We start from the raw sequence: 12,976 nt of genomic DNA, 5'->3' as shown, positions 1-12,976 counted from the left end.
TTTGGGGTCGGGCCCGTGTCGGCCCATTGTGCCTGGCCCATTTGGCCTTGTATACTTCTCTCTATGAAATATAAGAAATCTTTTATTCTAATAAAAAACTATCTTTAGTTTGACTTTGACCATGAATTTTGTTCCAACTTGAAATGGTTTTTTGGGTTAGAAAAACTCCCTTCTATTTGAAGTTGGAGGACTCAATTCACCATGCATTAGAGAAGCTCCATCATGGCCGGCTCCTGTTGTGGTGTACTCTGGTGGCCTGCCTCCATATTTCGTTATGAAGTGGTGGCCTCAGGCCTTGCTGCTACTGCTTAACCATTCCTACTAGGCTACTACTCATTTATACACTCGCAGTCATCACACAAAGAAAGAAACCCAAGGTGACAGAGGGGAGCGATGGAGGCGGCGGCGGCGGGCATCGGCAAAGCGGTTCTGAACGGCGTGCTAAGCGGCGCCAAGGCCGCCATCACCGAGGACGCCGCGCTGAGGCAGGCTGTCCAGCGCGATGTGGTTTTCCTGACGGACGAGCTGGCAGCGATGCGCTCCTACCTGAGGGACGCGGACGAGGAGCGGAACCGGCACAAGGTGACACGGAGCCGGGTGAGGCACGTCCGCGACCTTGCCTACGACGTCGACGACTGCCTCCGGGAGCACGCGGTTCACCTGGAGAAGCCGTCGGGGTGGCGCCTCGCTCGCACGGTGCTAGAACGGCACCGTATCGCCGAGGAGATGAAGGGTCTCAGAGCCAGGGCGGAGGACATGAACCACAGGAACTTGCGCTACCACCTTGCTGATGAAGATCTGCCCAGCGCCAACTCCGGCAAGCCTGCATCGATGTCGTCTGCTGCTGAGAATTCAAGAACTCTCGGCCGGAGCCGGACTGGCGTCCAGCAGCAAGTGGATCTGTTTCTTGAATCCGGTCAAGTCGATCTCGTTCCGCTGATATGCAGAAACGACGACCGTGAGCTTCGGGTGATTGCAGTCTGTGGAGCAAGTGGTGATCCTAGGAAGACGTCTGTCGTCAGAAAGGCTTACCATGATCTGAAGAGAAAGGGTCCTGAGAGAGATGATGTCAACAGAGATGACGATGCTTTTGAATCCTGTGCCTGGATAAGGGTTGCACATCCTTTCAACCCATCTGAGTTCCTCCAGTGCATCGTGAGGCAATTCCACATGAATTCTCTTCAGCAAGAAGCAGGGAAGACAGAGCAAGCAACACTTGAGTCTCAGATTCTAAACAATATGAAAACGATTGATGAACATCGTCTGGTTGATGAGTTCATTAAACATGTCAGTCAGAAGAAATATCTGATTGTGCTTAATGAACTGTCTACTATTGAAGATTGGGATTCCATTAAATTCTGCTTCCCAAACAACAAGAAAGGGAGCCGGATCATAGTGTCGACAGACCAAGTTGAGGTTGCAAGTTTATGTGTAGGCCCAGAAAGGTTCGTAGTAGAGGAGCTCAAGCAATCATCAACTGATCAAGTCATCTGTGCTTTCTGCGAGAAGGTAATATCCAAAATCCTAGAACCTTTATTATTCCTATATAGTACATTAAAATCGATTCAAAAGCAACGTTTCGTACGCGTTAATTCGCAACTCCTCTTCAAAAACCGTATTTTTCACACATTCGGACCTGAATAATACATTAATACTTATGTTGTGTTTGGTTTTGGCTACAAGGGACATGACGCATCGATTCTAGTTTTTTAAGATGGGGATGGTTCTATCTCTGGGTTTGGTCGAGGGAATCCTCTGTTCTGGGTTTGATGGGAGAAATATGTAAGGGATCATGGGTCCGTCTACAAAACACTCGATTTTTGTTCTTCACGTCTTCCTCCTCCCGACGTTCCGCTACCGCCCACCGCCCCGCCGCGGTGCGGTAAGGTCTCGCCGGAGCTCCGCAGGCCCTACACCGAGCCCCTTCACCGCCTAGCCGACCTGCCGTCCCCACCGCTGGAACCCTAACTGCCACCATCCCGCCGTCCGCACCGCCTAGCTGACCTGCCTTCCCCAAGCCCCTTCTAAGCTGCTGGAGTTGGGGAAGAAGAGGGGGAGAGGCCGGAGATGGAGAACAATGAGAGGGAGAGAAATCGAGTGTTGAGAGGTAGAGGAACACTCAAGTCTGTTACAGCTTTACCGATAATATAATCACCATTTTCAACTAGATAGACAACCGTCAATGGGGTCTGGAGATGTCAACCTCTTTCGATCCACTTTCTTCTCCCTCTTCCACACCTCCGGCCTCGGCCCCACCCGTTGTTGCACACAGCACCGCCAGGCATGGCCCCTTGTGTCCAGGCTCGCCCGTCTGTCCACTGAGTGGAGCTCGCACACCCATGCGCCAAGGCCAATGCCGAGGCTGCCTGCCCGCATCAAATCAGAACTAGCCCGCCCGCACAGGGCAACATGGGGCTGAGGCCGGGTCCGCCCGTCCACTTGTTGTTGAGGCTGTCCAGCTACGTTGCCTGTCCGTGCCGTTGGCGAGGCCGCCTGCACACCCTGCTATCCGCACCATCGCCAGGCAACACGCCATACATGCAACGTAGGGTATTACGCTATTTAGCGGTCTGAACCTGTCTAAATCGTTCTCTTGCGTTTAACCATCAAGTTCAGTTTACGCCGAAGCCCACAAATCCTCGCTCTAAGTAACCCCGTAGCAAGATTATTGATCATCAGACACCGACAGATAATAGATGGGGTGGTGGAATAATCAAATTTTAGTAAAATAATTTCTCACAAGCATATCACTGAATACCTCGTATGCATGAACAAAACTAACACATATGCTTAAAAGCATCCAACCATAAGTATCCTATCCTTCAAGACCTGATCAGATGTCGGGTTGGATTTGGCTCGATCGAACTAGAAAAAATGGTCGGGGGTCAAAATCTTTGGTTGGGTAAAAAACACACTGGTATTTTTTTTGTTAGGTCGAGCCATGGGGCTAAAATCATGACCCAAACCCAATCCGAGGCACTGGCTGGTCAGGTCGGGTCTTCTTTTGGATTGGTCAGGTCAGGTGGCCCAGGAATAGGTCTACTTTCAACACACGGGTAATTTTGCTAGTGATGTATCATGTATGTCTTAAAATTTTAAAACACTATATATCTACACTTATGCATAGATTTATTTCCTCTGCCCCTCTTTATGTAGCTTACTGTTGAGATTTCAGGATTCTTGTACGGTTAAACAATGAACATCTTTTTTGGAAAAATATAAATATAAATTATTTAAACACATTTCCTAAATTCAGGACATGACTAAAACATACATTGCCACAGAAGCAAATAAGTTTACCTAACCATTATTGCCTGTTTTTGTTTAGGGTACAACGGAGCTTGAGCCTTGCTCAATGATAGCTGCCACTGATAGGAGTAACTCCACTGATGAAAGGATTGTTACACGCACAGAGACGATGGAATATGAATCTCAGTTCATCAGGCGACAGAATGAGATACGAGGTATTATCGACAAGCTAAATTCTAACGGCAATGGCCGAGAACATGAGGTGGTCACTATATGTGGAAAAGATGGCCTTGGGAAAACTAGTCTAGTCAAATCAATCTACCAAAAACAAGAGCTCAGGGCCAATTTTCAAAGACGAGCCTATGTGACGATCAAGCACCCTTTCAATCTTGAGGATATTCTTGATAGCTTAGTTAAGCAACTAGATGATAAGGAAGAAGAACCAGATGATAAGGAAGAAGTATCTGCAAGAAAAGAAAAAGATAAGGAAAGAGGTGGAGACAGAACAAAATTGAGAGTTAAACGGCGACGGTTGGATGACCTTTTAAACAAAGGGAAATACTTGATTGTCCTTGATGATCTATCATCCATTAAAGAATGGGACAGCATTAACCTCCCGAAGACAAATACAGAAGGCCGGATCATAGTCACTACAAGCACAGAGAACATTGCTAAACATAGTTCGAATAAGAAAGATGAAAACATATACAAACTTAAATGTTTGGACAAACGGGACGCTCTTGATCTCTTCAAGGAAACGGTACTGATAATATTTTCATCTTCTGTTTGCTGTATGTCTTGAAACTTACATTTTATGCATGAAATCGATTTGCTTAAATTCATGTGTGCTTGTACCTCACGTGTGGAGAACAGCACACTTGCATATTCTGATTTGCGCACACTGTTATGATCAAGCCTCATTAAAGCAGCACTCATAAGCTTCTTTCCGCTTGAGAATTATTAAGGTGCCTTCAACCACTCCTGTTTTTAATATAGAATGTGTTAGGGAATATTATATTACTGATCTAATCGCAGAGAATTTGTATATCCTACACCAAATTAGGACATTTGATGTGCTAAAGAAGTTAAATTGATTAATACATTTCAGGTATTTCGGGGAATTAAAGATTGGGATGGGAAATTTCCTGATTCTGGCTTGTGTAAAGAGGCAGACTCTATCCTAACGAAGTGCAATGGGTTTCCCCTAGCAATACTCACCATTGGTGGAATCTTGGCAAAACAGCCAAAAACTCTCGTGGAGTGGAAAAAATTGAATGAGTATATTGCTGCTGAGCTAAAGACAAATCCAGAGCTTGATCCTATAAGAACTATCCTTGTGAAATGCTATGACTATTTACCCTATGACCTCAAGTCTTGTTTCTTATATCTGTCCATCTTTCCAGAAGACCACACTATTAGCCGTAGACGCTTGGTGCACCGGTGGACCGCAGAGGGTTACTCAAGTGGTGAGCATGGCAAGTCCGCTAAGGAAATTGCTGACGGATACTTTATGGAGCTCATTGACAGGAAAATGATCAAACCATTCGTGGAATCAATCGATACTACAAAGGGAGTTGACTCTTGCAAATTCAATAATCTCATCCATGAAATGAGTACCTTAAAGTCATCAGAGGAAAATCTTGTTTTCAGACTAGAGGAAGGTTGCTGCATGAACACCCAGGGCAAGATTCGTCACCTATCTGTAAGTGATAACTGGAACGGAGATCGCAGTGAGTTTGAGGACATAGTGCACCCCTCCAGTATTCGGTCATTGACAGTGTTTGGGAAATGGAGGCCATTTTTTATTTCTGAGAAGATGAGGATGCTGAGAGTGTTGGACTTGGAAGGCACATCAGGTCTAAATGATCATCACCTTGAGCACATCGGGAATCTTGTGCACCTAAAATACCTTTCTTTGAGAGGGTGCCGTGATATTTGCTACTTGCCAAATTCTTTGGGTAACATGCATCAACTAGAGACACTGGATGTCAAACATACACACATCATCAAGCTTCCAAAGACCATCACCAAGCTTAGGAAGCTACATTATCTCCGTGCTGGGGGAATTGGATTCTTGGGTGCTAACTCATATGAAGAGGCTGTAGAAGATCTGCCAAAGCTACTACAGAGAAGGCTGTGCCTTCTGAGTATCTTCTCAGTGGCATATTGTGTAGCATGTTGCGCGCCTCAGCTTATGAAGAATGTATGCAACGGCGACCCAAACAGGCGTGATGTGTGCACTGCATGCTGCTGCACTGTGTTCCCTTTCGTAGCAAGGCACCTAGACCTAAGTGGTGTTCTAGTGCCGAGTGGGTTTAACAAACTCACAGCACTGCACACACTGGGTACGGTGAACATCGGGCGTGGCAAGGCCACCCTACAAGACATAAGCAGGCTCACCCGGTTGCGCAAGCTCGGATTGGCTGGCATCAACATGGGTAACAGGAAAGAGTTTTGCTTGGCTCTTTCTGCTCTCAGCAATAATTTGGAGTCCTTGTCTGTGCGATCAGCTGGGAACCCAGGTTTAGTTGGCTGCTTGGAGTTTGATGACATGTACTCAGCTCCAGAAAACCTCAAGAGCCTCAAGTTGTATGGCAATCTGGTCAAATTACCAGCATGGATCGATGGGCTCAAGAATCTAGTGAAATTGACTCTAAAGAGGTCCATGATAGAGCACGCTAATGCCATGCAAATCCTTGGCAAGCTACCAAGCTTGAAAACTCTGCGACTGCTGGAGAATTCTTTCCAGGGTAAAGAGCTCCTTTTTGTTAAGGATGAGAAGGCATTCCCTAACTTGACACGACTGGTGCTGATTCTCCTCAGCAACCTCACGTCGGTCGAGTTTGAACAAGGAGCAACGCCAAATCTTAAGATGCTACAATGTTATGGTTTGCCCAGTAAAAGTAAGGTTTCTGGTCTGAAATATCTCCAAAGTCTCAAGGAATTCATGCTGGACGACGACGCCATGTACGACAAGTCGTTCGTGGAAGGCCTGCGGAAACAACTTGCCGAAAACACGAATAGGCCTATCTTGAAAAGGTACAGCTAATGCACTCCGGTGTTGGTAGGGAACTTCTTTGAGTGAATCATTTTTTTTTGTTTATACTAGAGTCAATGATCAAGCGTATTGTTCCTTCCTATACTAGTCCCACATTATATTTTTGTATCTTGTCTTACTATCTAGATCTAGTAGTAACGGTTGATGTGTTTCATTACTATTATATACACTAGGGAATATGCATGTGAGTTTCAACGAAATTTACATCTGGTGTCATTTATTCTAATACGTTATGGAATTAGACTACAATCCGGCCATGCCTCACTCCAATATTACTCATTGGGCGCCAGCAATGTTCCCTATCTCGTGTCTGTTCTTGATAGTTGTCTGCTCTATTGTACAATTTTTCTATTGTTTATCAGTATCTTTCTCCAGATTAATTGTTTGATACTTGACTATCTTCTTTTTTTACTTGTACTCATATGTGTTGATTTTTACTTGCATAACAGCACAAATATATGAATATTTGTTGGTGTTGTACAGTATCATATAATCCATGTACACACTGTTTACATTGTGTATACGGCTTCACTACCGTTTAGCTTTTATGGAAACGTTGTTTTCATCATGAGACATTCCCTAATTTGAGCAATAGTTAAGCTTGAACTGGGTTAGAAGATATAATTTAGATAGTCATAAGCTCTGGAAACAGCTTATTGATCACAAGTATGATACAAATAGGCCTAATACTTTTTGTAGCTCTACAGTTGGGGCTTCTAATTTCTTTAAGGGTTTCAAGTGGGCTGCTAAAGCTGCACAGATGGGTTTTAGGTGGAAAATTGGTAATGGGGAAAAAGTTAAGTTTTGGGAAGGCAATTGGTTAGGTAATTCAAGTTTGTCCATTCAGTACTGGGATATCTACATTCTCCTTAATGAGAAAACTCAATCAGTCTTCAATCTGTGGTATGGTACAAACCTCAAGTGTACCTTTAGGAGATGTGTTGATGATAGATTAATGAATCTCTGGTTAGAGGTGGTTCAACGGGCCTCAACTATTAGTTTTTCTGATGATGAGGACTCCCTGATTTGGCAATTTACTAGAGATGGTCTTTGTTCTTCTCAATCTTTATACAGAGTTATTAATTTTAGAAGAATTATGCCAGTGCATGTACCTGCTGTTTGGGGGCTGAAAGTCCCTCCTAGAGTTCAGTTTTTCCTATGGTTACTTTCCAAAAACAAAGTTCTTACTAGGGACAACCTGAGTATTAGAAGACATGTAGAAGACAAGTCTTGTCTTTTCTGTTGTGAACCAGAAACGGTAAATCACTTGTTCTTTGAATGATGTGTTATTGCCAAACAAATGTGGAGTCATCTTTCTGAGATTTTCGATAGACACTTAGGAATATATTTCTTTTCAATTGGCCAGTTGTGGATTAGTAATAGAATATTCTTGGTGTGTAATATTTTCTGTGCTGCTGCCCTGTGGGGGCTTTGGAAGCTAAGAAACAATTTATGTTTCCAGGTTTTGAAATGGAGGGATATGAATTACCTGCTGTTGAGAATAGCTACTATGCTTCAAGGGTGGACGCAGAGACATTCTTTTGCTACAAGTCTAAATATGCTGCTGTCGATGGCTACACGGCCAGCAAGGATTGGTGGCTGAATCTGGTGCCAGATGAAGCTGATCGCCTGATGTTCCAGAGAGCACATCGCTGGGAAGAAGGAACCCCAAAAGAGCTGGAACCTTTCCTATCCAAAGATGTGGATGAAGCTTGGCGGTTGTAGAGTTGCTTTTTGGGTTGTTAACCCCCCTACGTGGGTGTTCTGAGTTGGTCTTAGTGATTCTGGAGTATTTTCCTTATGCTTGAGTGGTGACTTTCTGTGCTGTAAGCACATTTATGGTCCTTGTTAATGCAATGGCCGGTGCTCCACCCTTAAACTCTAAAAAAAAAAAGATAGGGTACTGAGGGACTACAGGTCAATCAAACAAGATCACAGATTTACTGCTTTCCTATTCCCCTTTTAGAGCAAGGTTAACAATTTTAGACGGCTAAAGGATGTATCCCAGTTCCATGTCATATAGAGCTAACTCATATTATAGGTTGGCTGCATTAAAAATTAATATTTAATGCTTACGTGTGCATATCATTTGCTATTGTACACATCTTTGTGGCCATCGATCTAACCGCACAACACAATTCATAATAATTAGATTAGATAACATGATCAAGCATGCTATACCAGATAGTAGATATGCTCGTCCATCCTATTTCATCAAACAACATAATGAGACCAACATGTGTGTTCTTTACAAAACTAAGCAATCCGCTGTGTGGGTGAGATTCGAGTCCCCTGCTCAACCAATAGTAGATGGTGAAATAGACGATGTAAGACAAGCGGTTCAAATTCAAATCCTCAATAAGGATAAAATAAAATCTAAGTCCTGTCATTGGGGGACATCCATTCGTACCATTTAACAGAGGGTACACAAAATTAATCAAGAAAAACACAATTGAAGCAGTTACTTTTTGGGCACGCTAGCACACACGGATTGTCTCTGACAAATAAATGGTCGCAGCCATCCATGATCTCAGCATACAATAGTTTATTTCAGTTTCGATCAAAGCAATGAAGAAATACTGGGCAACCATATCGGTCAAAAATAAAAACGCCAATTCACCATCACGTCAGTAATTGAAAATCTTCAGAGTTGAGACAGCCGCTAGCGAATTAGCAAACAAGCAAAATAGAAATCGTATGGCGCAGAGGCCGCCATGGACTGTTGAGGTGGTCGTTCGGGAACCAAACACCGGATCCATATGGGGAAGGGAAGGTGAAGGCCGACGGTAGAACTAGATCTCGATAACAGACCGAGCCACCGTCGGACAGACCACCAGAGGCGCAAGCGCACATGACCTTTTAGTTCCAGGGCGATAGTTTTTGCATGAAGGCTTCGGGAGGTTGAGATTTGAGGCGATTTGATGGCTGGGGGTATGGATTTGGCTGGCAAACATGTTTTTTTTTTTTGCCTCTTTATAGGATTGTTCTAACGTAGCTAAAAAGCTACCCGACTATAAACTTATCGATAATGATATCTTTATGAGAAACAGAAAAACAAATCCCCCACTCGTTCATCCTTATCCCGACGCTCGACGTAGCAGTGTGGCGGCTCATTCGTCCACGCTCCTGCCCCCACCGCGCGGTTGTCGGCTCCTGCACCGTGCACCATCGCCCCGCTGGCTCTAACCTCGACAGCCGGAATCGACCTGCCCAGCATTCCCCTCCCCTATGTTGCATATTAATGTTTCAAGTGTTTCAGGCGTTTCAAACGTATGTTGCAATTGTTTTATCTTGATGTTGCAAAAGTAGATCGAGAGATGTTGCACATGTTGTATATGTTGCAAGTGTTTCATAACCATGTTGCAAGCATTTATTCAAAATGTTTCATCTGTTTCCACACGTATGTTACAATCATTTTTTATCTAGATCTTGCATATGTTGCAACAATATTTTCCAAATGGTTTCGGTTGCTTCAGTCTTATGTTGCAGTAGTGGATTCATGTTGCAAGTTGCAAGTGTTTTTTTATGTTTCATGCACTTCACATGCGTGTTGCAAGAGCATGTTCCAAATATTTCATCTGTTTCTAGTTCTATGTTGCACTCATGTTGTAAGTGTTTTATGTTGCGAGCCGGGAACCGGCGGACGGAGATGCTGGGGGCCGACGGACCGGGCCGGCGGAGAGGAGGGCACGCGTCGCCCGCACGAAGAGTCAAAGAGAGAGAGAGAGGTTGTCAGGGGAAAGACAGGCAGGTGCAGAGACAGGGATGAAGTGCACTATGGCCGAGGCAAAAGTGGACAGAAGCGGGCTACACGGGCGTCGGACGCTAGCCACACCCAACTTATTATACCTGCCCTTACCGTCTTACCTAGATTCATTGTCATTTTACATTCCTACTGCTCCGGTCTTTCTTTTGAATCGAATAAAGGTAAAATAGCACACCATGCCTGTATATCTTATTGACGCAGCAAGGATCACTGGGTACTAAATCGCACGGGCCGTGCAACACAGTAGCCAACAGCGAGTCCACAACTTATCCTGTTTCTAGAACCGACCTAGCCCTTTTCAGCAAGGAACACCGTGCCGGGAAGATCCGTCACGGATTCTAGTAGTGGTCATGTCATGTGCCGATGCTGCTGTTCGGCTGGCCAGACAAAGGTGGTCATGCAGTGAAACACAATACGTATTAGCTACTAGCCTACTACTAACACCATCCTAAGCATGATTCGAAAAAAAAAACACCATCCTAAGCAAATCTAAAACTAGCATGTTGGGAAACTAAGGGTCTGTTTGGTTGGGCTGTGGTTGTGAGAAAAGCTGCTGTGGACTGTGAGTTGTGAGAAAAGCTGCTATGAGCTGTGAGAAAGCTGAAAGCCGTTTGACTAGAATGGCTGTGAAGCTGTAGGTTTGGTAAGAAATGTCTGTAATGCCCCTGAACTGCTAGGAGAATGCTGACATTCAAATTTATTGTAAAACATTGTTTTTGTTCACTAATTCGCATGCAAATTATCATTTTAGAAAGGGTAAATTAATTTTCTTAAAGATTTTCATTCACCATTAACATATGGTCCGCATAAATGAAATTATGGAATATTAGAAAAGACATATGGTTCACATAATGATGGCCTTCTTCAACATAACTATCTCTCTCGCACTAACCAAAGCATCGGCTATCCTACTGCGAATGGTATTCATGGTGTCCTCGTTCTCTCCATCTTGATTGTCATCTTCTTGTGTGTCTGTCGTGGCACTGTGTTGTAGCAGGTACTCCTCATCACCATCACATCTATCGAACAACTTGTCTTCCAAATTGGTGTCACGAATAAAATTATGCAATGCCATATAAGCTAGAATTATATGCTTCTGAGTTCGAGTAGGAAAACTTGGAATGCCCTTCAAGACCCCGAAAGCCCGCTCAATGACATTTCGAAGAGATGAATGCAAGAAATTGAACACCTCGTTCTTCCCTTGAGGAGCACGTCCATTACGAAGTCGAAACTCTAGTATATGGTATGTGCTTCCTTTAAAAGGAGCAAGATATCCTATTCGGTTTGGATAACCAGAGTCCACGAGATAATATTTACCTATAAAACCAAATCAGCAAAGCCAAATAACAATAGAAATATTGACAACCAGTAACGAAACATGCATACCTTGAGGAGGCTAAGGAAATGAAGGAAAATTTGCTAACGCATGGTTCAGGATGCGTGTGTCATGTGCAGAACCTGGCCAACCAGCAACCGTAAAGATAAACCTCATGTCAAAATCACAATCAGCTAGCACATTCTGAGATGTATAGCCATGTCGACATGTGTAGTTGACCACTTCCTCTGTTGGCACTGCTACTGGAACATGTGAACCGTCAATAGCTCCAATAGCTCCTTTGAAATAAGGCCAGAAACGTTCCTCCTTGACCTTATCATGCTCAGTACAGAAAGTAGGATCTCTTGGCTTGATATTGTCTTTTGCTAACTTGCGCAGACAATTCAGTACTTCATGAAATTTAGTGTGAACTGTCCAGAGTGATCGGATAAAACGATTTTCAGCTTATAAAAATGATTCGGGTCCTCCAATGATCCACAAGAACATTGCCAATGACTCCATGATGATACATTATTAGTTGATGTTAAGCCGTAGTTCGAGATTAGCAAGTCATGCAGTGCCATGAAAACATCAGTGCTCATTCGAAACATCTTATAGAAGTACCTCGGATGACCCATGCATCTCATAACCCATTGAAGTCCAGTTTCTGGTGTTTCCCTATACTTTCCTTTGTGCAAATACCGCTCAGTGTATTGGTAACTCATTTCACCAATAATGGCAGCCTGTTGCGACAGTTCTGCAAGAAGCAGTAGTCCCTTTTGTCCATTTTTTGCCAAATCATCCATGTTGCCATCCATCTACATAAGATAGGAATCAAAACTCAGGAAAAAATTGACAGCAATCAAAACACGTACAACAATAGCAATGGAAGCAATCAAAATATTGACAGATCAAACATGGAAGCAATAACTCAGGATAATATTGTTTCAGAGTACAGGCAACATTATTTCAAATGGTTCGAAACATGGAAGCAAATAAATGGTTCTCACTTATGGCTGTATGCATTAGAGCTGTTTTCTCTTGCACTCCACAATCTTTAACCATCTTCATGGCCTCTGCAATGCTAGGGACTTGGCTGGTTGGAGGTGCAGATGATGCTTCAACACTTGTGGGGATCTTCTCTGCTGTAGTTTCTATCTTCAAACATGTGTTCTTGTACATGCGAAAGAATGGGCTCTTCTCATCCTTTTTGTCAGTAGTGGTAGAGGACTCCTTTTGTTTCTTTTTTCCTGGTTTCGATTTTTTCAAAGCAGCCAACTTGACATCATCATTATCTGGAGGTTTTTGTATCTCACCCACATCCTCATCACTTGGGTAATCGGAGGAAATATCTCCTAGACAGGATGCACTTGCCCCGCTAACATGTATCTTATCAAACAACATATGAAGATCATCAAGGTGCTTCGGCCCTTGTTTTCTAAACCTAACATGATTGCATTTGATACCTTTATCGGGATTGTTGCTGTAACAGAACCGACCAATTATATGAAATTAAGTAAGAAAATCATCCGCTAGAGCAGACGATTTAGCAAACTTAAGCCCGTATAACCCGGTAGTCCGTGAAATC

At 43.6% G+C, this 12,976-nt stretch overlaps 1 protein-coding gene across 1 annotated transcript; it reads left to right on the top strand.

The window, feature by feature from the left end:
- The first annotated feature begins 277 nt into the window (after positions 1-277).
- LOC136472921 (disease resistance protein Pik-2-like) lies at positions 278-8,297 on the top strand. Its single transcript, XM_066470622.1, has 4 exons — positions 278-1,509; positions 3,329-4,009; positions 4,358-6,288; positions 7,770-8,297. The coding sequence occupies exons 1-4, from the start codon at positions 394-396 to the stop codon at positions 7,774-7,776; spliced, it is 3,735 nt and encodes a 1,244-aa protein (XP_066326719.1). The 5' UTR covers positions 278-393; the 3' UTR covers positions 7,777-8,297.
- The last annotated feature ends 4,679 nt before the right edge of the window (positions 8,298-12,976 follow it).

The sequence above is a fragment of the Miscanthus floridulus genome, chromosome 8 (assembly GCF_019320115.1).
Source record: "Miscanthus floridulus cultivar M001 chromosome 8, ASM1932011v1, whole genome shotgun sequence".
Taxonomy (NCBI): Eukaryota; Viridiplantae; Streptophyta; class Magnoliopsida; order Poales; family Poaceae; genus Miscanthus; species Miscanthus floridulus.
Note: the sequence above shows the minus strand (reverse complement) of the source record. Positions and strands in the feature narration are given on the sequence as shown.